The following is a 23,207-nucleotide window of genomic DNA, read 5'->3' as shown; positions in this document are numbered from 1 at the left end:
ACACACCCTTCAGACTCCCTATGCTCCTTTGAAAACCTCCTTTCAAAGTCCCTGAGATCTCTTCTTCTAGCCACGGTAGCCAAAATAATGGGCAACTAAGCATTTTTTATGCATGGCCCTACGTCGTGTGGAAGCACCTGCTTTCTATAAACTTCGTATCCCTCATTTGCTCAAGTGTTTATTTTATTTTGGCAGTTACCTGCAGGTTTAGGCTTACATGACAACACTGTGGTTGTGTTACCCAGACTATGACGACTGTGACATCTGGAGGATCTGTGACCAGCTGTGTGAAGACCGCCCCGGGACCCACCGCTGCAGCTGTGCAGATGGATACTTCCTGGAACAGGGCAACCGCTGCAGGGCCAACATCTCAGGTACAGGATGTGACACCACTAGCGTCACTCGTGAACACGTGGGAGCACTACTGTATTTTTGTTCAGGTTCAAGTTAATTTAATGTATATCTTAATTGTGTGATGAATCAAATAAACGTAAAACAAACAAACATTCACGAAACTTACATTTAGGGAACTGTCGTCTTTTGTGATAAGTTGTGGTGTGGTGTGGCTAATGTGCTAGCACGAGTGAGCATTGTGTGAAAGTGATGTGCTTAATTGTGGGAGTTCCATTGAAGGCCATTATTACAAAAAGGTCATTGTGAAAAGACCTTCCTTGTGTGCATAACTGTGCTTAAGTAAACTTACTGTAAGTGTACCAGTTATCATTCCAAAATATAAAACTACTGTCCTATATCGGGTTATCTCCGTTGTGATCAAGTTCAAGGACCTGGATGTAAGCCCTGTACTCTTTTCAATTATCTTCTCAGAAAACATGTTGTTAACTTGAACTCAGGTCTCTGCCTAATCCATAGATAATAACCTAACATGGTGTCAGAAGTAGGATCAGAATGAACCCTTTACAGCAGTGGGTGGGAAATTCCAGTCCTCGAGGGCCTGATTGGTGTCACAGTTTTTCCCCAGCCCCAGCTAACACACCTGACTCCAATAATCACCTAATCATGATCTTCCGGTTAGAATGCAATTTGATTAAATCAGCTGTGTTTGCAAGGGATGGAGAGAAAGTGTGACACCAATCAGGCCCTCGAGGACTGGAGTTGCCCACCCATGCTTTACAGGATAACAACCTATGCTTTACATCTACCCTGTAGTTGGCTTGCCGCAGCTCATCTTCACCAATGGTGGTGACGTGATGATGGCAGACATTCATGGGCGCTTTATCAGAACCCTGGTCCCTTCACAGGGCAGAGGTAGTTCGGTGGGTGTGGGGTACCACTGGCACAGTCAGAGGGTCTTCTGGACAGACACTAACACTCAGAAGGTGGGTCGTATTTACTGCTTGTGGGTGACATTTTCCTCACTCTAAAACAGCACTGCGCTGTGAACTAATGCAATGATCTAAGTAAGGGGAGCTCCGATGCCTCAGAGCGATTTCATTGGTTTGGCGCATGTAGTGCACTGTTTACTACATTTCTGGTTAAACTCTGGACAAGAGTATGGGTGAAAGATCTCCTTTATAGTAAAAAGCATGGCATGAATCTATCATCATATTTGTAGGTATTTTATAAACATTTCATGCAATTCTACATCATTTTACATATTAGCAGAATACTTTTTTAAATACCAAACAAATTACAATTAAAGGCTAAGAATAGACAGAGATATAGGCCTATTTGTTCATCTTGTCATATTTCTCCAATGCCAAATCAGTGTGTCTTGTTTGCAATGAAATTGTCCCTGTTTGCAAATAATTAAATCTGAGACATCATTTGGAATCTGAGCACGGTACTTTCAAAAGTTAGGCCTACCTTTCCACCCCAGACCGCAGGCCGAGTGACACATAAACATTTAAGCTTTAACTTTAACTGCTGCTGTCATACCCTCTCATACCACCTCAATTAGAGTCCTGGTTTTAACATAACAGTCCTTCACTGTGACAAGGAGGTAAGCTATTTAAAGAGTGCATGGTGGGTGGAGGAATTGCCAGACACATCTATGGATATTGCAGCATATAGCCTAATTTCGTCTATCAAACAGGTAGGCTCCAACACAATAGGCTTCAACACTAAGCCCTCTTGTTGGTCAAGTCTAATTAAAATGGTTGAAATGAATTATGCCTACTTGATTTTGGCTACTTTCAGCACCATGAGCTGTCCATTTCCGATTGATTGTGCAGCAGTTGCTGCTTCTAGTTTCAGCACCCACAACGTAAGTTACTCGAATCTGGCAAATAACTCTCATAAATACATCATGGGCAAGAAACATCTTGTTTTTATTCAAATGAATTATAGTAGTAGCAAGCTATCAAAGTTTACCTCCGGTCCTCCTTCTCATCTTCGGGTCCTCATTCTCAAATTGAAAAGCAGGTAGGCTATAGGCTAGACCGCCCGCAAGCTATAGATCCCAACATTTTTTCAGAAGAATTCTTCGACTCTCCTCCTGAACTGCCACTGTAGGCTTACACAGCACAGCATTGGTTAGGCAGCACAAACAAAAGTTTTGATCAGCAATAGCAGAGCAGGCCATGGGCTCAGGTTTGGAATATCCATTGCAGTGTGTAATGCAGCCTAGTTTTATTTACACCATCCCAGCAGCGCAAAAGACTCTTAGAAATATAACTTTGCTCTGTACTTCTCTGAGCATGCACTTCCTAGCCTATAGCCTAAAGGCTATGGATAATTTGAGATCACACTAAATAGCCTATAGGCACACTTGATATTGTGCACTCAGCAGAGAATCAGAAATGAGGGGCGATATATAGTCTAATAAGCCACTAATTCTAAAACACTGCAGATTGAAAAAGCTCAACTAAACCCTCTCCTTGAATGAAATTTAAAAAGCATCCCCCATTTTCCTCCCTAAGTCTAAATGTTAAGAATAAGATTGACATATTTGCTATATGTAATAAACTCACGAACTAAAAACGCACGTCAAACCAGCTTTGTTTGTGTTTGCTGAATCAGACTTGTCTTTTAATTACCGTTGCAACACAATATTAATACAACAAATACATTTTTTAACACATCTGTCATGCAATCATTTCCAGTATGGCGTGTCCCTTGAAACTGCACTCAGGTTAATGGTGCAATCTGGGATGTAATGCAGCTGTTTTTGAACAATTGCAATGAATGATATACCGATTTATTCTTCAAGGATCCCAGATTGTATCTTCAATTAGTGTCACTCTCTCCCTATAGGTGTACTCTGCCAACTTTGATGGAGGTGACATCCAAGAAGTGCTGAACGAGGCCGTTCACAGTGCCCAGAACATCGCTGTGGACTGGATCAACTTCAAGCTCTACGTCCTAGAGGCCAGGGTGGAGCGCATCGACATGTGTGACTTTGACGGAGGCAACCGGGTCACCCTTGTGGCCGAGAACCTTTTGTCTCCCCACGGGCTGGCTCTGGACCCCACCGTGGGGTAAGAACTTAGAACTTTGAACGTCTCACCACCAAAGAAATGAAACATGGAACCCATCCCCTTTACATTAATATAACCCATTGACAAACATACCCATTGGAAAAACAAGGACAAGGAGATTGAAAGAGAAATTTGATTGTCAACCTTTTCAACTCCCCTTACATGTATGTAAAAACCAACACTGCTTTTGAGCACAGTTATGCTATCTTGGTACTAACCCAGCTTACATCATGAATTCAGTTACTCTCCCACACTGTACTGCCCATAGTATTATTAATAACCGCTAACTAGCACTGGCTAACGCAAGCTAATCAACTCAATGCTAACCCTCAAAACCTAATTTGGCTCCTGCTTTTTGAAGGTACATGTTCTTCACGGACAGCGGCTACGTCAGTGAGGACATGAAGCTGGAGAGGGCTTACATGGATGGTAGTAACCGTGTGGAGCTGGTGAAGACCAGGCTGGGGATGCCGACTGGCGTCACCCTGGATATTGTCACCCAAAGGGTCTATTGGTCCGATAGCCACTTTAACATGGTGGAAACGGTCACCTACAGTGGTCTGGAGAGGTATGCATGCAAGTCCTCAGGTCTCAGGCAAGGTCCTACTAGTTAGAGAGGTGGATCTGCAACTGGAGAGTTGCTGGTCCAAATCCCAAGTCAGACAGGAAAAATGATAGGTATCCTAGATGGCATATCCTGCCTGTATGTCCTTAACCCCAAAAACAGCTCACACATTTGAATGAGCCCAAATTGACAATGAATAATAAAGTATTCTTCTTTTTTACAAAACCACCACCTTTACACTAGCATTCTTTTCTATATAAAAAATCATTGCCGTCTACAGTGTTAGCCATGTTTGCTAATTCTCCACAGGAAAACGGTGCTCAATGGTGGCACCCAGGTTCCATACCCATTTGGCATCTCTGTTTTTGAAAACCATTTGTTCTTCACCGACTGGACCAAGATGGGGGTAATACGGACCAACCGCTTCAACGGTAGCGACCCGAACCTCATCTATCGCACCGCAGACAGACCCGGTCACATTGTGGTCGTGCACCCTGTCCTGCAACCCATTGGTGAGTAGAAGAACAGCAGACTGCCTATCAATAAAGCACATGGTTTTCTCCAGTGTTGCAGTACTTTATAAGCCGGATTCCAGATTTGTTTGTGTTGTACAGCCAACCGCTATGGTAATTTTCATGTTCAGGAGTTGGAAAAAACAGCACAAACAGACCTAAAATGAGGCTAGTACTTCATACAGTATATCTTACCAATTAATGTACTTTTGCTAGTTTGAAATGTGCCTGATTCTGCCTGGCATGGTGAGGTATTGTTAGATTTGATCATCACACAATGATGTCACAACATATAAAACCTTGGGGATATTTAAGATGGTTTGACTTTGAACATGAACATCCTTATTTGCATTTATGAATCTAACTTTTTAAGAGATATTTGATGGTAGTCAAAACTCACTACTGAGTCCATGTTTAATAAAAAAAATTGTGGGCTTTTAGCATTGTTGTAATTGACCGTGTGTGGTTCTACTCTGCTCTCTCTCTCTCTCGCTCCCACAGTGATGAGTCCCTGCGGTCGAAACAACGGGGGCTGTCAGCACATCTGCGTCCTGAGTCACCTCTCCGACAATGATGGCCTGGGCTTCCGCTGCAAGTGTCGTCTGGGTTACGACCTCCATGAAGACCGCCACAGCTGCTTCAGTGAGTGACTGGGACGGACAGGGTCTCAAAGCCCAATCCTGAATTCATTCGTAAAACAACAAGATGACAGTTTTGCCACTTGGTTAAGAGTTTAATAATAAAGAGTTTCTGATTGTTCTGTCCCCCCTCCAGAGGTGAGTGACTACCTGCTACTGGCCACCCAATACAAAGTGCGTGGGATCCCCCTGAACGTGTCCCTCCAGGAGGATGTGACCCTGCCGCTGACCGGTCTGGGGGTCACCTTCTCTTCATCAGCCGTGGAGTTCGACGGCAACGAGGAGGCCGTGTTCTACAATGACCGCAGCAGGCAGATCATCTACAAGTCCAACACCAACGGCTCCAGTGAGTTTGTAGTCTTTCAGGGCCCGTGTTCACAAATCGTTTCAGAATCGGTTTCCTGATCTAGGGTCAGGTCTTCCCTGTCCGTATAATCTTATTCATTATGATCTAAAGGGGAAAATGTATCCTAGATCAGTGCTCCTATTCGGAGCTACCCAGGTCTGGCTGAATGTGTTCTGTCATGTCCTGCCGTTAAAGATTGCAATGTGTTGTACCGCAATATCAGCTCCGTTCCAATATTCACATTAGCATACTGCTTAGAATGAAGTGATTTATTGAACATGCATTCTAAGTGAGATGTTAGTATAGACATAGAAAAATAGCTTCCTGTCTTTATGCACATAAGTGATCTTGTAGTTGGGAAAAAGATTGCACTGAAGAGGTAGAAGGCTGAAGAGGACTTTACACATTAGACTTCACCTTTACACCTTCTACATTGCTAGTTTAAGTCTGCGTTGCTACCTTAAAGTGATTTATTTCTCCAACTCACTAATTCTACTCATTCATTTACTACAACAAGCTTCATTGAAGTTACTGATACGTAACATTTCAACATATCTGTTTTGTTCTCTGGCATTAAAAAGGAAAAATACCACATCCCATTGTCAGGCGCCGGACAAAGAAAACATAAGAGTTGTGGACATGACATTTTTCATGCTGGGAATGTTTTGTTCTCCAGACACAGAGATCCTGACAGGCTACAGGGTGGGCCATGCGAAGTCCATGGCGTACGACTGGACCTCCAAGGTCCTCTTCTGGACATCCAGCTCCTACAGGGTGGTGGTGGCCTTCAGAGTGACCGACAAGTCCAGGCGGGACATCGTGACAGGCCTGAAGAGCCCCAGGGGTCTCGCTGTGCACCCCAGTGCCGGGTGAGAACCAGAATTTTTACTTAAATGTATTCTTTATTTATTCAGGTTAGTTTCATTGAGATAAAAATCTATTTTTGAAGAGAGACCTGGTCCAACCAAGACAACAGCAGCGGGGAATAATGTTTCAAATAAATCTCAGACATAACAACACATCATAAACAATTTAGGATCAGTTTTGCCTCGTAGGCCACAGTGAATAAGAATACATGGACGGGGGGCTTTCTCTCTAGACAGTCCTATAACAAAGATATTGGCCCACAGATATCTGTTCTGGACTGACTGGTACCGGCCAGCAGTGATCATAAGGTCCTGGACTGACGGCAGCAATGCTGTTCCCCTCATCAACACCACATTGGGCTGGCCCAACGGACTCACTATTGACTACATGTAAGGAGGAATAATATACACATCTGTTTGTTTAGTTGTTTCTATGCGTCCAAATTTTCCACCCTTCTGCCCAATCATACTCGACTCGAAGTGATTGCCGATGAAGACATCCCTTCGTGGATTTAAAAGGAAAGGACTGGTATACGAAGTAAAGTGTAAACTGCCCCTAGCGCATGCCTTTACCAATCCAATGCTTTTAAATGTAAGGGGAAGAGTACACAAATGCACACTTTTCAGAGAATTGCCGGTCGTCCCCTAAGATTTCACTCCAGCTCTTATAGTAATGGGTGCTTCCTTCACAATTTTAGTCCGTTGACATTTTTTTTAAACAACTGGAATTGTATATAGAATTGATAAGATCTCTGCTAGCATGTCACGGGAATACTTGTCTCATCCATGTAAAGACTCATAGCTGATTCCTGTGATGATTCGGCGCCTAAATAACAACCTGATCTCTTCTGACTTGGTTCCGGTTGGCAGGAATGACAGGCTGTATTGGGCGGATGCCCTTCTAGACCAGATAGGCCACGTGGGCATTGACGGGTACGACCGACTGAAGTTCTCCAACATCGGGCAGATCACCCAACCCTTCTCCATCACTATCCATGCAGGTGGGCACAGTCAGATGAGCCAATGACTCTTATCTTTATTTGTGTAACTGTGAAATGAACTACACGTACATTTACATGTTAAAATGTTTACATGTGGGTTACAAGTGAGTCTTGCCATGAAGATCTGACATTTACAAGATTACACTGATTGGCCCAAGTGGGGTGCCATAGTAATCATTTGAAATCTTTGAACGAGCATATCTCCTGTCCCGTTTGAGCTACAGCCATGAAATGTTATACATATATGCAGAACCCTCATGAGTAACATGTTCCCTTAAGGTCCTACAGTATAGGTTTTAAGGCTCCCGAGTAGCGCAGCGATCTAAGGCACCGCATCTCAGTGCTAGAGGTGTCACTACGAACCAGACCCTGGTTCGATCCCGGGCTGATCCCGGGCTGTATCACACCGGCCGTGATCGGGAGTCCCATAGGGTGGCGCACATTTGGCCAGCATCGTTCGGGTTTGGCCGGGGTAGGCCGTCATTGTAAAATAAGATTTTGTTCTTAACTGATTTCCCTAGTTAACTAAAAATAAGCTCTGCCCATTAGATTTTCAGAATGTTTTTGTCCCCTACCAAACTTTGAACAAACATGTCTCCTGCCCTGTTTGACCAACAGTCATGTAATACATCTCCTCATGATAAACAAAAACGTTTCCCATAAGGACCTATAAACTCTGCCTATTAGATTTCTGCAAATTAGGCTTTTTGTCCAACGCGATCGTGTGGGGGAATAGATTTTTCTAAATACAATGCTGCTACTCTTCCTCCCTATACGATTTGATGGCACTACATAACCACCTGGTCTTTTGTCACGAAACTTTGCACAATGATAGAAGGTCACTCCAAGGTCCCTCCGATTGACCACAATGGTATCTTAAATGTGGCTATTGTGTGCTTGGCCCCTGGAATTGCTACTTGCAGCTATATTTCTGGATAATTGACATTCAGATTTTAAATTTTTTTTAAACTACATAGCACGATTTCGCAACAGCTCTGACACATCTACCTGTGAAATGAATGTATTTTCCCACATGCCACTAAGTTTGTTGTCTTTCCTTTATCCCGTAATCTCTCTCTCCAGATTACCTGTTTGTGTCAGACTCGAGGACCAGGTCGGTGTTCCGGATGCGGAAGAGGGACGGGGGTGAAATTACCCCTATCCGAAAGGGAATCTCCGGAATCCTGAGTGTCAAGGCTTACACAGCTGACCTTCATGGCAGTGAGTGAAAAATAAGCAATTTTACAGTGTTTTGTGAGTTTATGAGTTTATGCACCTAGTACACAAAATTAGCAACAAATGACACGAGTGGTGAGGAGTGTAATGTTAGCTGAAAAAGACTGGTACCCAGGCTAGTAGAGATGACATTTCGCGAGTAACCTAAATGCTGATGCTAATTTAATACTGCCGTTCGGTTAAACTACCTTGTTTTTTTTCTACCACTATATCCCTGGTTAGGGGGCTGGTGAAAGAAGCGCTTATCTTGATGCACTGCTAAACTACAGCTGTGCTGTGTCTTTTACCATTGTTCTTTTAAAAATCAACCGAGCCTCAAGTCACACAAGTTAAACACAGACATTGCTGTATTGATTTGTGCTCATAAAAGCTTTTGACATTGTTCTGCAGCATTTCATCTGGGTGTTATGAACCAGACACTATTTCTCTCTCTTTCTAATAATAAAATAATACATGGGTTTTATTAAAAGACCCAAATATGTTTCTGCATGTCTTTTTTTTGCACATATTTTCTCCCCATCTGTTTCTCGTCTTTCTGCGTTGTATTCATTTCATCCTCTCTGCCTCAAAGTGTTCAACAGCCGGTGCAACATGGTGCCAAATGGCCGCTGCAGCCACTTCTGCTTCCCCGCGCCCTCCTCTAGCCGCGTGTGTGGCTGCCCCTACGGCATGAAGCTCCAGGAGAACCAGAGGGACTGTGTGAAGGACGACTCAGAACCCCCCATAGACACCAGCTGCGGAGGCTACTCCTTCCCCTGCGACGGGGGCCACTGCATGCCCGACTCGTACCGCTGCGACGGGGTTAAAGACTGCATGGACCAGACGGATGAGGCCAACTGCACTGACACAGGTGGTGGCACTAGAATACACGTTTAGCATCCTGGCAATGTGACTAAAACGGAGGCCATCTCGGTCAGGGATTATTTTGTTTTATATCTCTATGAGTGGGGGACAGTGGAGGCATTTTGTGTTTGAGTGGGAGTGTGCGAACGTACACATGTGCAAGATTGTTTGTGGTTTTCATTAGTGTGTGTGTTTATGTGAAATAATGAAAACTGTACGAGCGGGTGCCAAAAGTGTTGTGTTAACATAGAAAACATGTTTGTGTGTGAGATAATCAGCATCATGTAACTGAATCCTATCGTGCTCCCAAAGCAAACAAACACAGACAACCCAACAAGTTTGACCTAATGTCCTCCTCTTCATGCTTCTTTCCTCGTCTCCCTCCTTTACCTGTTTACCAGGCATGACCTGCTCCCCGTGGGCGTTCACCTGCGACAACAAGCACTGCATACTGTCCGGCTGGCGCTGTGACGGCCACGAAGACTGTGGCGATGGCTCAGACGAGGTCGACTGCCCCACAAGTCTGCCCTTCACCTGCAGTTCAGAACAGTTCGCCTGCACTGACGGCAGCAGATGCATCCCCAAAGCCTGGACGTGTGATGCTGACAAGGACTGCAGCGATGGCTCGGATGAGAGAAACTGCAGTGAGTAAAAGTGGGAGGGGCCAGGATTGTTAGTGGCGGATAGAGTTTTATACACCTACTGTTACTTAAGTGTATCCCTAGTCAAAAAATCCTATAGGATTAGTGATTTTTCTATTCGAATCCTATAGGATTTTGTCACCTCTATCAGATTCCTGTTGGAATCCTATTGCACTACTTTTTTCCTATTGAAAATCAAACGTAATCCTATTGGATCCTATGGGATTAACACAATCCTATTGGATTTTGTGTCAACTGTCATAATCCTATTGGAATCCTTATTGGGCTACCTTTTTCCTATTGGCAATCCAAAGTAATCATAGTGGATCCTATAGGTTTCGTAGGATTTTGTCACCCCAATCAGAAGTGTTTTCTTAATTTAACACATTAAGTTATAGTTTGTTTTCATGTGTTCCAGTACAGTACAATAATGTAATTGACAACATTTTTAGTTGATCGGAAACAACAGTTCATTTGAGTTATGACCACCAGAACAGCGCACCTTTTTCGACAAAACTCTCAGTTATTTGATTTGATTCTTATTAATGCAACTTGTCTATGAATGAGCCATTACAATGTGACATACAATACTATGTACAATGTTACAATAACACAAGAATGTAGGGGGTTTCCCTATAGAATGCACAGCAACTTTACATTTCTTATATGTAGAAATAAAATACATTTACCTACAGTAACACAATACAAGAATCCAATAGAAAAATATGAATGAGATAAAAATCATATAGGATAGGTTCCAAAATATGATAGGATTTTGTATTGGATTCTAATAGGATTTTTTTCATTCAAATCCTATAGGATTATTTGACTAGGGATATATTTACTTGCCTGACGACTCAAACGGAATTCTTCCGCTGCTATATGTTCACTACATACTTAAATCTGAGACTGCCATCATTGAAGTTGTTTGTGTTGATGTCAAAATGAGGGGTGTTGTACAAAACCAATGAATCAGCGATTGGATCATCGCTAACCAATCAGTGTACCAAAGCCAATGATGAATTTTCTAAATTAAGCTTTACCTAGGTGTGTTCAACTTCTGACTCTGGCCGAACCCATCTGTTTCTGGGACCAATCAGAAGGGTTAGAATGTGTTTGCGTTGTAGAAATGGTCAGGGAGGTACTCAGATCCAGACTCATTGCGGACAAGAAATTAACATCCGTTGGCGTAGCATTTAGACGGAGCAAGGAATTTTGGTAGTCAGGAAAATATTTCACAGTATATGATTGCCTTGCGGAATTGTACTGAACTACATTGTTGATTTGTGTGTTATTTTATTTGAAGGTGCAGACTCATCAAGTCCTAACTTCTCATTTCTCAAGCCTTTATCCTCTCATACCTTTAGCAAACAGACATGATGTTAAAGGGATAGTTACATTTTTTTAAATAAACTAAAACATGAACTATAAGGATTGACCTCTCTCTTAATAAATCTATCAGAGTTTGTTCTGCCATTGAAATCCGTGGACGGGCCTTTTTTCAGGTTGCCTTTAAGTCCAAACTGTTTAAATTTTTGGGGGGCTGAGATTTTTCCCGGGATGGAAAAACACTTTTAATGTAAACTTAAAGCTGCAATATATAACTTTTGGAGGCGACCCACCAAATTAACATAGACATGTGAATTATAGGTCTGTCATTCTCATTGAAAGCAAGTCTAAGAAGCGGTAGATCTGTTCTATGTGTGCTTTTACTTTCGATTTTGTACACCAGCTTCAAACAGCTGAAAATGCTATATTTTTGGTTCTGGAAAATATATTTCACAGGGGTTTAGATGGTACAATGATTCTCTACACTATACTTGCTTGTTTTGTCCTAGAAACTGAAATTAGGCGAACTATTTGAATTTTCGCAACCAGGAAATGGTAGAGCGATTTCCGCATAATGCACCTTTAAACGACTATACCAGCTATGAAGTATGTAGAAAATATAATCGACCTATATATTTTAACTAACAATCTTTACCGCCAAGATGGGAGGCCTCTGAAATGTCTCTAAAATTCAGCCGTGTCGATGGGCCAACTGTGCCCCCTGCCACACCCGTGTCACGTCAACCACCTAAGCCCAGTTTTGATTCAGAAAAAACCCTGCTCTGTCTCTTCTGACAGATGGGACCATCGCTACGTGTGAGCCTGGGTACTTCTTCTGTCCCGACCACCGCTGCATCTACAGCTCATACGTGTGTGACGGAGACCAGGACTGTATGGATGGCTCCGATGAGAAGGACTGCGGTACGATGAGTAATCTAAGACTATCCTCCTTCGTGTGCTCTGCCACTGGGATGCAGAAGAGAGAATTAGTTCTATTCAATAAGCTTCTATTTCTTTTTAATAAGCGTCTATTTCTTTAAGTACTCTTGTTAATCTAAGTTTTGTATTTTGCAATATTGTGCAATGTTTTTCCCCCACCCTTCCTATTTCTCAACTATGCTCTTTCTTCCCTCTCATTTTCATACTCTCCCTTCTCCTCCCCTCAAAAATCCCCCTTTCCCTCTTCTCCTTTACCACACCTCCTCTTCTCTTCCTCTCCTCTCAGAGTTCTCCTGTTCATCCTATGAGTTTGCCTGTGCCAGTGGTGACCATTGTGTCAGTAGCATCTACCGCTGCGACGGGGTCTTTGACTGTAGGGACCAATCGGATGAGAGCGGCTGCCGTAAGTCAACTCTACCCGCTTCCCGTACCATCATCCTGAGTTGACTCAGATTTCGAGTCATATGACAAATTCTGATTCTGAGATTGAATCGTATATGAATTGTATCACATTCAGCCCTCCAATGTCCTTTATGGACTCCTCAGTCAATGTGTTAATTTCTTACGTCTGCAGCCACGCGAGGACCTGGCCTCTGCCACAATGATGAGTTCCAGTGCCAGACGGACGGCCTGTGCGTGCCCGACGAGTGGGAGTGTGATGGGCATCACGACTGCGAGGACGGCTCGGACGAACACAAATCATGCCCGCCTGTAACATGCCACATCAACTATTTCCAGTGCGCCAACGGCAACTGCATCTCTCCGATCTGGGTGAGTGAGTGAGTGGATGGGTGTGTGAATGAATGAATTCGTTTGATTGGACAAATTTGAAACGCACGGGAGTGTATTGACTTGTTTCCATCGTGGTCATTGTTATTATCAGGTGTGCGACGGCGACAACGACTGCAGGGACATGAGCGATGAGCAGAACTGCCCCACGCCTCCTTTCATGTGCCCCTCGGGCCAGTGGCTGTGCCCCACCGACCAGGTGTGCATCGTCCTAGGGAAGGTGTGCGACGGACAGCGGGACTGTCCTAATGGAGCTGATGAGTCACCCCTCTGCAGTGAGTAACAAGGATGTTTCTAGTTTAGAAGTAATGTATGACATGTAATAACTTTCAGGTACACAAGTGAAGTCATCAAGAAAGATGCTTGCACACCGTCGAGTGCTCCCGCAGTGTTATTGTGCAAGGTTTTGACCTGAAGGTAGTAATGAGAGATTAATGCTTTTTGAGTTCGGTTTCGGTTAGATTATTAAAATATAATATATTTTTTTACATTAAATGCACTATGCATTATGTGGGTTGAATGCTGTAACAACACAGAATATACGTATAAATTCAAGTCCCATGAGGGTAGTGACAGCCCATTACTGCTTATCACTAAGTGATATGACTTTTATAAGTAATATTAACCATCATTTATTCACATTACTTTTATAAAATATTTCAGTTGTGTGCATTAAATTTGTTTTATTTGTGCATTCTTCTGTCTTTTCTCTCCCTCTAAGTGTCTGCCCCACACAGACTGCACAAGTAGACTCGCAATGGAGCGTGGTCATTGTAGTTAATTCAATTGAAATCAAATCAAAATTACTACGTTTTCTGTGCTGAACTATGTAGAACAAATGCCTGTTAGAAACTACAACTCACTACTACACTGAACAATAATATTAACGTGTTGGTCCCATGTTTCGTGACCTGAAATAAAAGATCCCAGAAATGTTCCATAAACTTTTTTCTCTAAAATGTTGCGCACAAATTCATTACATCCCTTTTATTGAGCATTTCTCCTTTGCCAAAACGATCCATCCACCTAAAAGCTGTGTCATATCATAAGAATCTGATTAATCAGCATGATCATTACACAGGTGCACCTTGTGCACAACAAAAGGCCACTCTAAAATGTGCATTTCGGTCACACAACACAATGCCACAAAGTTTTGAGGGAGCATGCAATTGGCATGCTGCAAGAATATCCACCAGAGCTGTTGCCAGAGATTTTAATGTTAATTTCTCTACCATAAAGCGTCTCCAACGTCATTTTAGAGAATCACAACTGCAGACCATTTGTAACCACGCCAGCCCAGGACCTCTACACATCCGGCTTCTTCACCTGCAGGATTGTCTGAGACCAGCCACCCCGACAGTTGATGAAACTGTGGGTTTGGACAGCCAAATAATTTCTGCACAAAGTTGTCTCAGAGAAGCTCATCTGCGTGCTCGTTGTCCTCCCAGGAACTCGACCTGACTGCAGTTCGGCGTAGTAACCAACTTCAGTGGGTAAATGCTCACCTTCGATGGCCAATGGCACGCTGGAGAAGTGTGCTCTTCAGGGATGAATCCCGGTTTCAACTGTACCGGGCAGATGGCAGAAAGCGAGTATGGTGTTGTGTGAGCGAGCGAGCGGTTTTCTGATGTCAACGTTGTGAACAGAGTGCCCAATGGTGGCAGTGGGGTTATGGTAGGGCAGGCAAAAGCTAACATTGCATTTTATCGATGGCAATTTGAATGCACATACAAACCGTGATGAGATCATGAGGCCAATTGTCATGCCATTCATCCGTCAACTTGTTTCAGTATGATAATGCATGGCCCCATGTCTGTACACAATTCTGGAAGCTGAAAATATCCCAGTTCTTCTAAGGCCTGCATACTCACCAGACATGCCACCCATTGAACATGTTTGGGGTTCTCTGGATCAACGTGTATGACGGCGTGTTCCAGTTCCAGCCAATATTCAGCAACTTCGCAAAGGCATTGAAGATGAGTGGGACAACATTCCACAGGCCACAATTAACTGCCTGATCAACTCTATGCCAATGAGATGTGTCAAGCTGCATGAGTCAAATGGTGGTCACACCAGATACTGACTGGTTTTCTGATCCACGCCCCTACTTTTAAAAAAAAGATATCTGCGACCAACAGATGCATATCTGTATTCCCAGTCATGTGAAATCCATAGATTAGGGCTTAATGAATGTATTTCAATTGACTGATTTACTTATATGAACTTAAACTCAGTAAAATTTGAAATTGTTGCATGTTGCGTTTATATTTTTGTTCAGTGTCCATCGCACAGTTCGGGCTTGATGTGATTTCACACAAAAAAAGACAAATTGAACTGACATAGGGCAAGTAATTGTTTAAAAATGCTCAGCACTACCTGAAGGTCTTAGTCAGGCTGACAATGACGTTACATGCAGTTGTCTCTGACTTTGCCTGTCTGTTTCGGTGATTGAAGTTGTATTCATTTGAACAGGAAAAATACAAAATGAAAGAAATTGCTCAACAAGACAAGTGATGGGGTGTGAATAGACATTACTGACCTGTCTCTTGAAAGGTCACCTTATGTGTTTGCTCCCCTTTCCTAGGGTATATTGACTAGCGCCTCAAATGTTGATGTTAAGATTGACATGTCAAATCAAATCAAATTTATTTATATAGCCCTTCGTACATCAGCTGATATCTCAAAGTGCTGTACAGAAACCCAGCCTAAAACCCCAAACAGCAAGCAATGCAGGTGTAGAAGCACGGTGGCTAGGAAAAACTCCCTAGAAAGGCCAAAACCTAGGAAGAAACCTAGAGAGGAACCAGGCTATGTGGGGTGGCCAGTCCTCTTCTGGCTGTGCCGGGTGGAGATTATAACAGAACATGGCCAAGATGTTCAAATGTTCATAAATGACCAGCATGGTCGAATAATAATAAGGCAGAACAGTTGAAACTGGAGCAGCAGCACAGTCAGGTGGAAGTTGAAACTGGAGCAGCAGCATGGCCAGGTGGACTGGGGACAGCAAGGAGTCATCATGTCAGGTAGTCCTGGGGCATGGTCCTAGGGCTCAGGTCAGTTGAAACTGGAACAGCAGCATGGCCAGGTGGACTGGGGACAGCAAGGAGTCATCATGTCAGGTAGTCCTGGAGCTCAGGTCCTAGGGCTCAGGTCCTCCGAGAGAGAGAAAGAAAGAGAGAAGGAGAGAATTAGAGAACGCACACTTAGATTCACACAGGACACCGAATAGGACAGGAGAAGTACTCCAGATATAACAAACTGACCCCAGCCCCCGACACATAAACTACTGCAGCATAAATACTGGAGGCTGAGACAGGAGGGGTCAGGAGACACTGTGGCCCCATCCGAGGTCACCCCGGACAGGGCCAAACAGGAAGCATATAACCCCACCCACTTTGCCAAAGCACAGCCCCCACACCACTAGAGGGATATCTTCAACCACCAACTTACCATCCTGAGACAAGGCTGAGTATAGCCCACAAAGATCTCCGCCACGGCACAACCCAAGGGGGGCGCCAACCCAGACAGGATGACCACAACAGTGAATCAACCCACTCAGGTGACGCACCCCCTCCAGGGACGGCATGAGAGAGCCCCAGTAAGCCAGTGACCCAGCCCCTGTAATAGGGTTAGAGGCAGAGAATCCCAGTGGAAAGAGGGGAACCGGCCAGGCAGAGACAGCAAGGGCGGTTCGTTGCTCCAGAGCCTTTCCGTTCACCTTCCCACTCCTGGGCCAGACTACACTCAATCATATGACCCACTGAAGAGATGAGTCTTCAGTAAAGACTTAAAGGTTGAGACCGAGTTTGCGTCTCTGACATGGGTAGGCAGACCGTTCCATAAAAATGGAGCTCTATAGGAGAAAGCCCTGCCTCCAGCTGTTTGCTTAGAAATTCTAGGGACAATTAGGAGGCCTGCGTCTTGTGACCGTAGCGTACGTGTAGGTATGTACGGCAGGACCAAATCAGAGAGATAGGTAGGAGCAAGCCCATGTAATGCTTTGTAGGTTAGCAGTAAAACCTTGAAATCAGCCCTTGCTTTGACAGGAAGCCAGTGTAGAGAGGCTAGCACTGGAGTAATATGATCAAATTTTTTGGTTCTAGTCAGGATTCTAGCAGCCGTATTTAGCACTAACTGAAGTTTATTTAGTGCTTTATCCGGGTAGCCGGAAAATAGAGCATTGCAGTAGTCTAACCTAAAAGTGACAAAAGCATGGATTAATTTTTCTGCATCATTTTTGGACAGAAAGTTTCTGATTTTTGCAATGTTACGTAGATGGAAAAAAGATGTCCTTGAAATGGATATACATGTGATATACATTTTTAAATGGTCATGGATGTTGAGTGAAGACTTGTTTTAGTCTGTCCATGTTAGGTGAGAGCGCCATGCAATAAGTAGTAGTGGTACTAGCGTGACTTTAACATGTGACAACATACACTCTATATGCAGAAGTATGTGGACACCCCTTCAAATTAGTGGATTTGGCTATTTCAGCCACACCCATTGCTGACAGGTGTATAAAACCGAGCACACCACCGTGCAATCTCCATAGGAAAACATTGGCAGTAGAATGGCCTTACTGAAGAGCTCGGTGACTTTTTCAGTGACGTTTCACCGTCATACAATGCCACCTTTCCAACAAGTCAGTTTGTCAAATTTCTGCCCTGCTAGAGCTGCCATGGTCAGCTGTAAGGGCTGTTATTGTGAAGCAGAAACTTCTAGGAGCATCAACGGCTCAGCAGCAAAGTGGTAGGCCACACAAGCTCACAGAATGGGACCGCCGATTGCTGAAGCGCGTAAAAATGGTCTGTCCTCGGTTGCAACACTCCCTACCGAGTTCCAAACTGCATCTGGAAGCAACGTAAGCACAATAACTGTTCATCGGGAGCTTCATGAAATGGGTTTCCATTGCTGAGCAGCTGCACACAAGCCTAAGATCACCATGCGCAAAGCCAGCGTCGGCTGGAGTGGTGGAAACGCGTTCTCTGGAGTGATGAATCAGTCTTCACCATCTGGCAGTCTGACGTAAGAATCTGGGTTTGGCAGATGCCAGGAGAATGATACCCCATTAACCATACATAGCACATTCATTAACCATACATAGCACATTCATTAACCATATAGCACATTCATGAGCAGTAGACAATAATTCATTGAATTCCTGTCAACAAATGCTCAAATTATGAATTACTTAAGTTACTTAATTACTGCTTATGAATGTGTTATGCTGTCCCTTTTAGGAACCCTTCAAATAAAGAATTGCTAAATTATCCAGCACCACTGCATTTTACTTTACATGTTGTTCTTTGAATCATTATTGTGCATTCTTTTTCTCTCTGTTGAGTTCTCGACATCTACCTTATTCACTGCACAATCACAGCACAGCAAAGGTTAAAAAAATTATCATAATTGATTTGGCATTTGACCTTTCCCAGCACCAATGTAATGTTCTGGTCAGACTGGGGTCAGAACCCGAGGATAGAGATGGCCTACATGGACGGCACCGGGAGACAGGCCATTGTCACCACCAAGCTCTACTGGCCCAACGGTCTGGCCCTGGACTACACCACGCGCCGGGTCTACTTTGCTGACGCCTACCTCAAGTACATCGACTACTGCGATTACAACGGCAACAACCGCTTCCAGGTCATGACCAGTGATATGGTGAGCATGGGTAAAACCAGTAGGCTGAGGTTGTCCTAAAATGGACACTGTACACTAGTATCTTATTCTTATTGTAAGGGCCCATGAATCATTTGTTCTCATGGCACTACTTCCTACAGTATCGCATTCATTGTTAACACTTAATGCAGATGGTAATGCATTGTAATGCTGTTATAATGCATCGTAAGACTTGAGCATAGGCATTTATGTCCCTTTATAATGTCTTAGTATCATCTCATGTTTGTGGCTAAATAACTGCTATATAAATACATGATAAGTTGTATAGTAAGACATTATAAAGGCTCAAACTATAACATGTAATAAGTTGTGATAAGTTGTATAATAAGACATTATAAAGGCTCAAACTGTAACATGTAATAAGTTGTAATAAGTTGTATAATAAGACACTATAAAGGCTCAAACAATAACATGTAATAAGTTGTATAATAAGACATTATAAAGGCTCAAACTATAACATGTAATAAAGGATTGAACACGTTGGCTTTCAGTAAAGTGTCACCCTTTTATCCTTTATAAATCCCGGTTTCTCACCCACTCTGTCCTTCCCCTACCACTCTGTAGGTTCTTCAACACCCCCACGGTATGACCATCTTCGAGGACCACATCTACTGGTCGGAGCGCTATACTTACCAGGTCCTGAGGACCAACAAGTTCCACGGGGAAACACGACCACCGTGATCACCAACGTCTACCAGCCCATGGGCATTGTCATGGACCACCCCATCAAACAACCAGCAGGTAACATTCAAACAAACAGTAGGTACTGTTCCAACAAATTCTGGATGACATTTGAACAACCAGCGGGTAACTTTCAAAATACGTCCATAAAACATTCAAACTTACCATTTGTTTATAGTGGATAGTGCTGAACATTTTAAATCAATTCTGGTTATTGTTAAATTATTTGAATTCCATTTAGTTTTTTTTTTTTTGGTGAGGGCAATGCACAGTTTCTCTAGAGAAATCAGATCAAGCCTGAACTGTGCGTTGTAGTAGGGAGTTCTACGTATGTCACGGTCGTCATAACGAGGAGACCAAGGCACAGCGTGATAAGAATACATTCTTCTTTAATTAAGAAAGAACACTTAACAAACTATAACAAAACTGTGCTGACAGGCAACTACACATAGACAATAACCCACAAAACCAAAATGGCAACCTAAATAGGATCCCCAATCAGAGACAACGATAAACAGCTGTCTCTGATTGGGAACCAATTCAGGCCACCAATTTCCATTTTGGTTTTGTGGGTTTTGTCTATGTGTTGTTGCCTGTCAGCACTTGTTATTGTAGCTTCACGGTCGTTTTGTTATTTTGTTAAGTGTTCTTTCTTAATTAAAGAAGAATGTATTCTTATCACGCTGCGCCTTGGTCTCCTCGTTATGACGAACATGGATCCACACGGCGAGGATCCACGATCCAGAGCCTCTGGTGATGGGCCACGGTTCAGCTCAACAAAGGCGGAGGGACCAGTGTAAAGATGGGGGGCGGCATCCAGAACCAGAGCCGCCACCGAGGGTAAATGCCCACCAGGACCCTCCCCTATAAGTTCAGGTTTGCGGTCGGGAGTCCGCGCCTTTGGGGGGAGGGGGGGTACAGTCACGCCCTGACATTAGTTATCTATGTTTTATGTATTATTTTGGTCAGGTCAGGGTGTGACGAGGGTGGGTATGTGTGCTTCTGTCCTGTCTAAGGTTTTTGTATATCTATGGGGGTTTTGTATGTCTAGGTAATGTAAGTCTATGGTGGCCTGAATTGGTTCCCAATCAGAGACAGCTGTTTATCGTTGTCTCTGATTGGGGATCCTATTTAGGTTGCCATTTTCCATTTTGGTTTTGTGGGTTATTGTCTATGTGTAGTTCCCTGTTCTGCACTTCTATATAGCTTCACGGTCGTTTTGTTAGTTTGTTTAGTGTTCTTTCTTTATTAAAAGAAGATTGTATTCATATCAGGCTGCGCCTTGGTCTCCTCTCTACGACGAACGTGACAACGTAGTTTAGTGCAGAAAATGTGATAATTAACTATAACCATAACCCATTGCTCACCTCATTGTCCGGTCTGAGATGGAGAGAAGTGACAGAAGAAGGCGCAAGCGAGAGGGATAGAGAGCTTCGTGAGGCATCTCTACCTGAAAATACACAATATGTGGTTGATAGTTGGTATTTAGCCTTATTTACTTTGAAGAACTACTAAAACAGTGATTTTGTCAGACCGCATAGGCAGCAGCTCTATAGAGATGAGATGATGACTTGGAAATGAAATAATAAAGTCATCAAATAAGCCTAAAACAAAATGTAATATACACAACTGAAATATTCTATTAAAGTAATGTGAATAAATGATGGTTAATAAGCAGTAATGGGCAGCCACTACCATCATTGGACTTTTATTCATTGTTTTATTCTGTGTTGTTACAGCATTCAACCGACATAAATGTATTGCATAAGGCATTTAAAGTTTTTTTTCTTTTATATATATATATATATATATATATATATATAAATAATCGAAAACTGTGATTATTTTTAAATAATTGAACCGAAACCGAACTGACCTTACTTAAAAAGCACTAATCGCTCAGCACTAGTAGTGGATAAAGCATGACTTTATAGTTCCATTGACATTATTGTTCCATTGTTTTCCACTATGCAGCAATCAACCCATGCGCGGAGCACCTGTGCAGTCAGCTGTGCCTACTGTCTGGCTTTAGGCCCAGGTACTACACCTGCCACTGCCAGTCTGGCTGGAACCTCAACAGTGATGGGCGCACCTGCATCAAAGGTACCCTAACAGCAGCTCTAATGATAAGCTTGTAGCATCTCTCTTAACTCATCTATTTGACCTGATTTAATTATTGCTGTCATAGGGATTGCTGGCACAAGGGATTTTTTTCTATTCCTAATCAATTGTATTGTTTTCTGTACCACTCTGATTTATACTATTCTGTATGAAGGCAAATGTGTTATGTAGTTGTCATGACGATTTCGCAAAGGCCAATCAGAAAAAAACAGTGGTAGATTGTGCTTTCCTGTCTTGCTTGTCTCTTTCATATTCTATTCCACTCCACTCCACTCCACTCCACCTCAACCCTTTCTATCCTACTCTGTCTCTACCTCAGATGACACTCCGTTCCTGATGGTGGTGAGGGAGACTGTGATCTTCGGCATCCCTGTGGACCCGGCCGACCCCTCCAACAACGCCATGGCACCCGTGTCTGGCATTACTCAGGGGCGGGACATTGACTTTGACGACCAGGAGCAGTTTGTCTATTGGGTGCAGGACTCGGTGAGTGACAAGTTGCTCACAGTAAATAAGCCACTACCATTTTAAGGGTTGCAAAAATCTGGTTTTGCAAAATTTCCAGGTTTTCCAGAAATCCCGGTTGTGAGATTCCCGTAATAGGGCAGGAATAAGCAGAGAATCTGGAATCCTCCAACCAGGATTTCTTGAGGGAAAAAATGGGACGGTTACTGGAATCTTGCAACTTAAGCTGTAAGGGCGGAATCCCAGTTTAATATGCACACACTTAACTAGACTCTTGCTTAACTTACACATTGATGTCAGAGGAGGATTTGCCCCTGTTAGGTTCTGACAAACTCAAACGGACAACTTGGAAAAAGCTCAAACCAAGTTTATTCACCCACCAAGTCCAAACAGCTGAAAAGATGTTTACACAAGTGCATATACTGTATTTATACCCTCTACTGGGCAGATTCCACTTCTTGCACATCTAGACAGCCAACACATCTCTGTTGCTGGGCAGGAACTTAAGTGATTCCTCTCATGGATGTAGTCACGGCCTTGCCTCCTGTGTGTGTATGTCATAGGACTGTTCCTGCTCACTACATCTGACCTGACCTCGGCCCACGTTCCTCACTTCTCCCTAATCCACGGCTATACAACCTTATCAGTGACTGAAACCAGACTGTTACTCTTTCTCTCTCCCCATAGGATACATGAGATTTGACAATAACATGTTCTGACAGAATGTACATTTTCTGGGCTCCCCTCTCTCACTTAGACTTCCATACACCCAGTTCTAATATGGTAACATGAATAAGGATATTTCAAGTTAGAACCCAACACCCCAAACACTCACTTATTTCAAGTCTGGATTCGAGTCTAATATAAGTTAATTGTTTGCTGTCTCCCACTCGCAGAGCTCCATTTACAGGGTGAAAACTGATGGAACCAATAGGACTCTGTTTGCTCCATCTGCAATCATTGGCTCGCCCTCTGGTCTGGCTTTTGATTGGATAACTCGCACGATGTACTACACTAATCCAACTAATAAAGCAATAGAGGTAGCGTGTCATGTCCTCATTGTAAATGATGTATAGACTATTATCTGACTTGCTTTTGTAGAGATACAATATCATT

The 23,207-nt window shown here is 43.2% G+C and overlaps 1 protein-coding gene across 1 annotated transcript in view; it reads left to right on the top strand.

The window, feature by feature from the left end:
• Nucleotides 1–23,207, top strand: part of lrp2b (low density lipoprotein receptor-related protein 2b) — a 91,988-nt gene that overhangs the window by 3,848 nt on the left and 64,933 nt on the right. Inside the window, 22 exon segments of the mRNA XM_042305202.1 lie at nucleotides 246–374; nucleotides 1,168–1,337; nucleotides 3,214–3,437; nucleotides 3,799–4,005; nucleotides 4,312–4,514; nucleotides 5,016–5,156; nucleotides 5,289–5,498; nucleotides 6,175–6,367; nucleotides 6,629–6,754; nucleotides 7,235–7,365; nucleotides 8,449–8,586; nucleotides 9,173–9,451; nucleotides 9,846–10,088; nucleotides 12,213–12,335; nucleotides 12,640–12,756; nucleotides 12,928–13,124; nucleotides 13,237–13,417; nucleotides 18,601–18,816; nucleotides 19,389–19,565; nucleotides 21,480–21,608; nucleotides 21,946–22,112; nucleotides 22,988–23,131. Of these exon segments, the coding sequence (XP_042161136.1) occupies nucleotides 246–374; nucleotides 1,168–1,337; nucleotides 3,214–3,437; nucleotides 3,799–4,005; nucleotides 4,312–4,514; nucleotides 5,016–5,156; nucleotides 5,289–5,498; nucleotides 6,175–6,367; nucleotides 6,629–6,754; nucleotides 7,235–7,365; nucleotides 8,449–8,586; nucleotides 9,173–9,451; nucleotides 9,846–10,088; nucleotides 12,213–12,335; nucleotides 12,640–12,756; nucleotides 12,928–13,124; nucleotides 13,237–13,417; nucleotides 18,601–18,816; nucleotides 19,389–19,565; nucleotides 21,480–21,608; nucleotides 21,946–22,112; nucleotides 22,988–23,131 (3,845 nt within the window).

This window comes from Oncorhynchus tshawytscha, linkage group LG24, assembly GCF_018296145.1.
Source record: "Oncorhynchus tshawytscha isolate Ot180627B linkage group LG24, Otsh_v2.0, whole genome shotgun sequence".
In the NCBI taxonomy this organism is placed as follows: Eukaryota; Metazoa; Chordata; class Actinopteri; order Salmoniformes; family Salmonidae; genus Oncorhynchus; species Oncorhynchus tshawytscha.
This window is presented reverse-complemented; position numbering and strand designations above follow the sequence as displayed.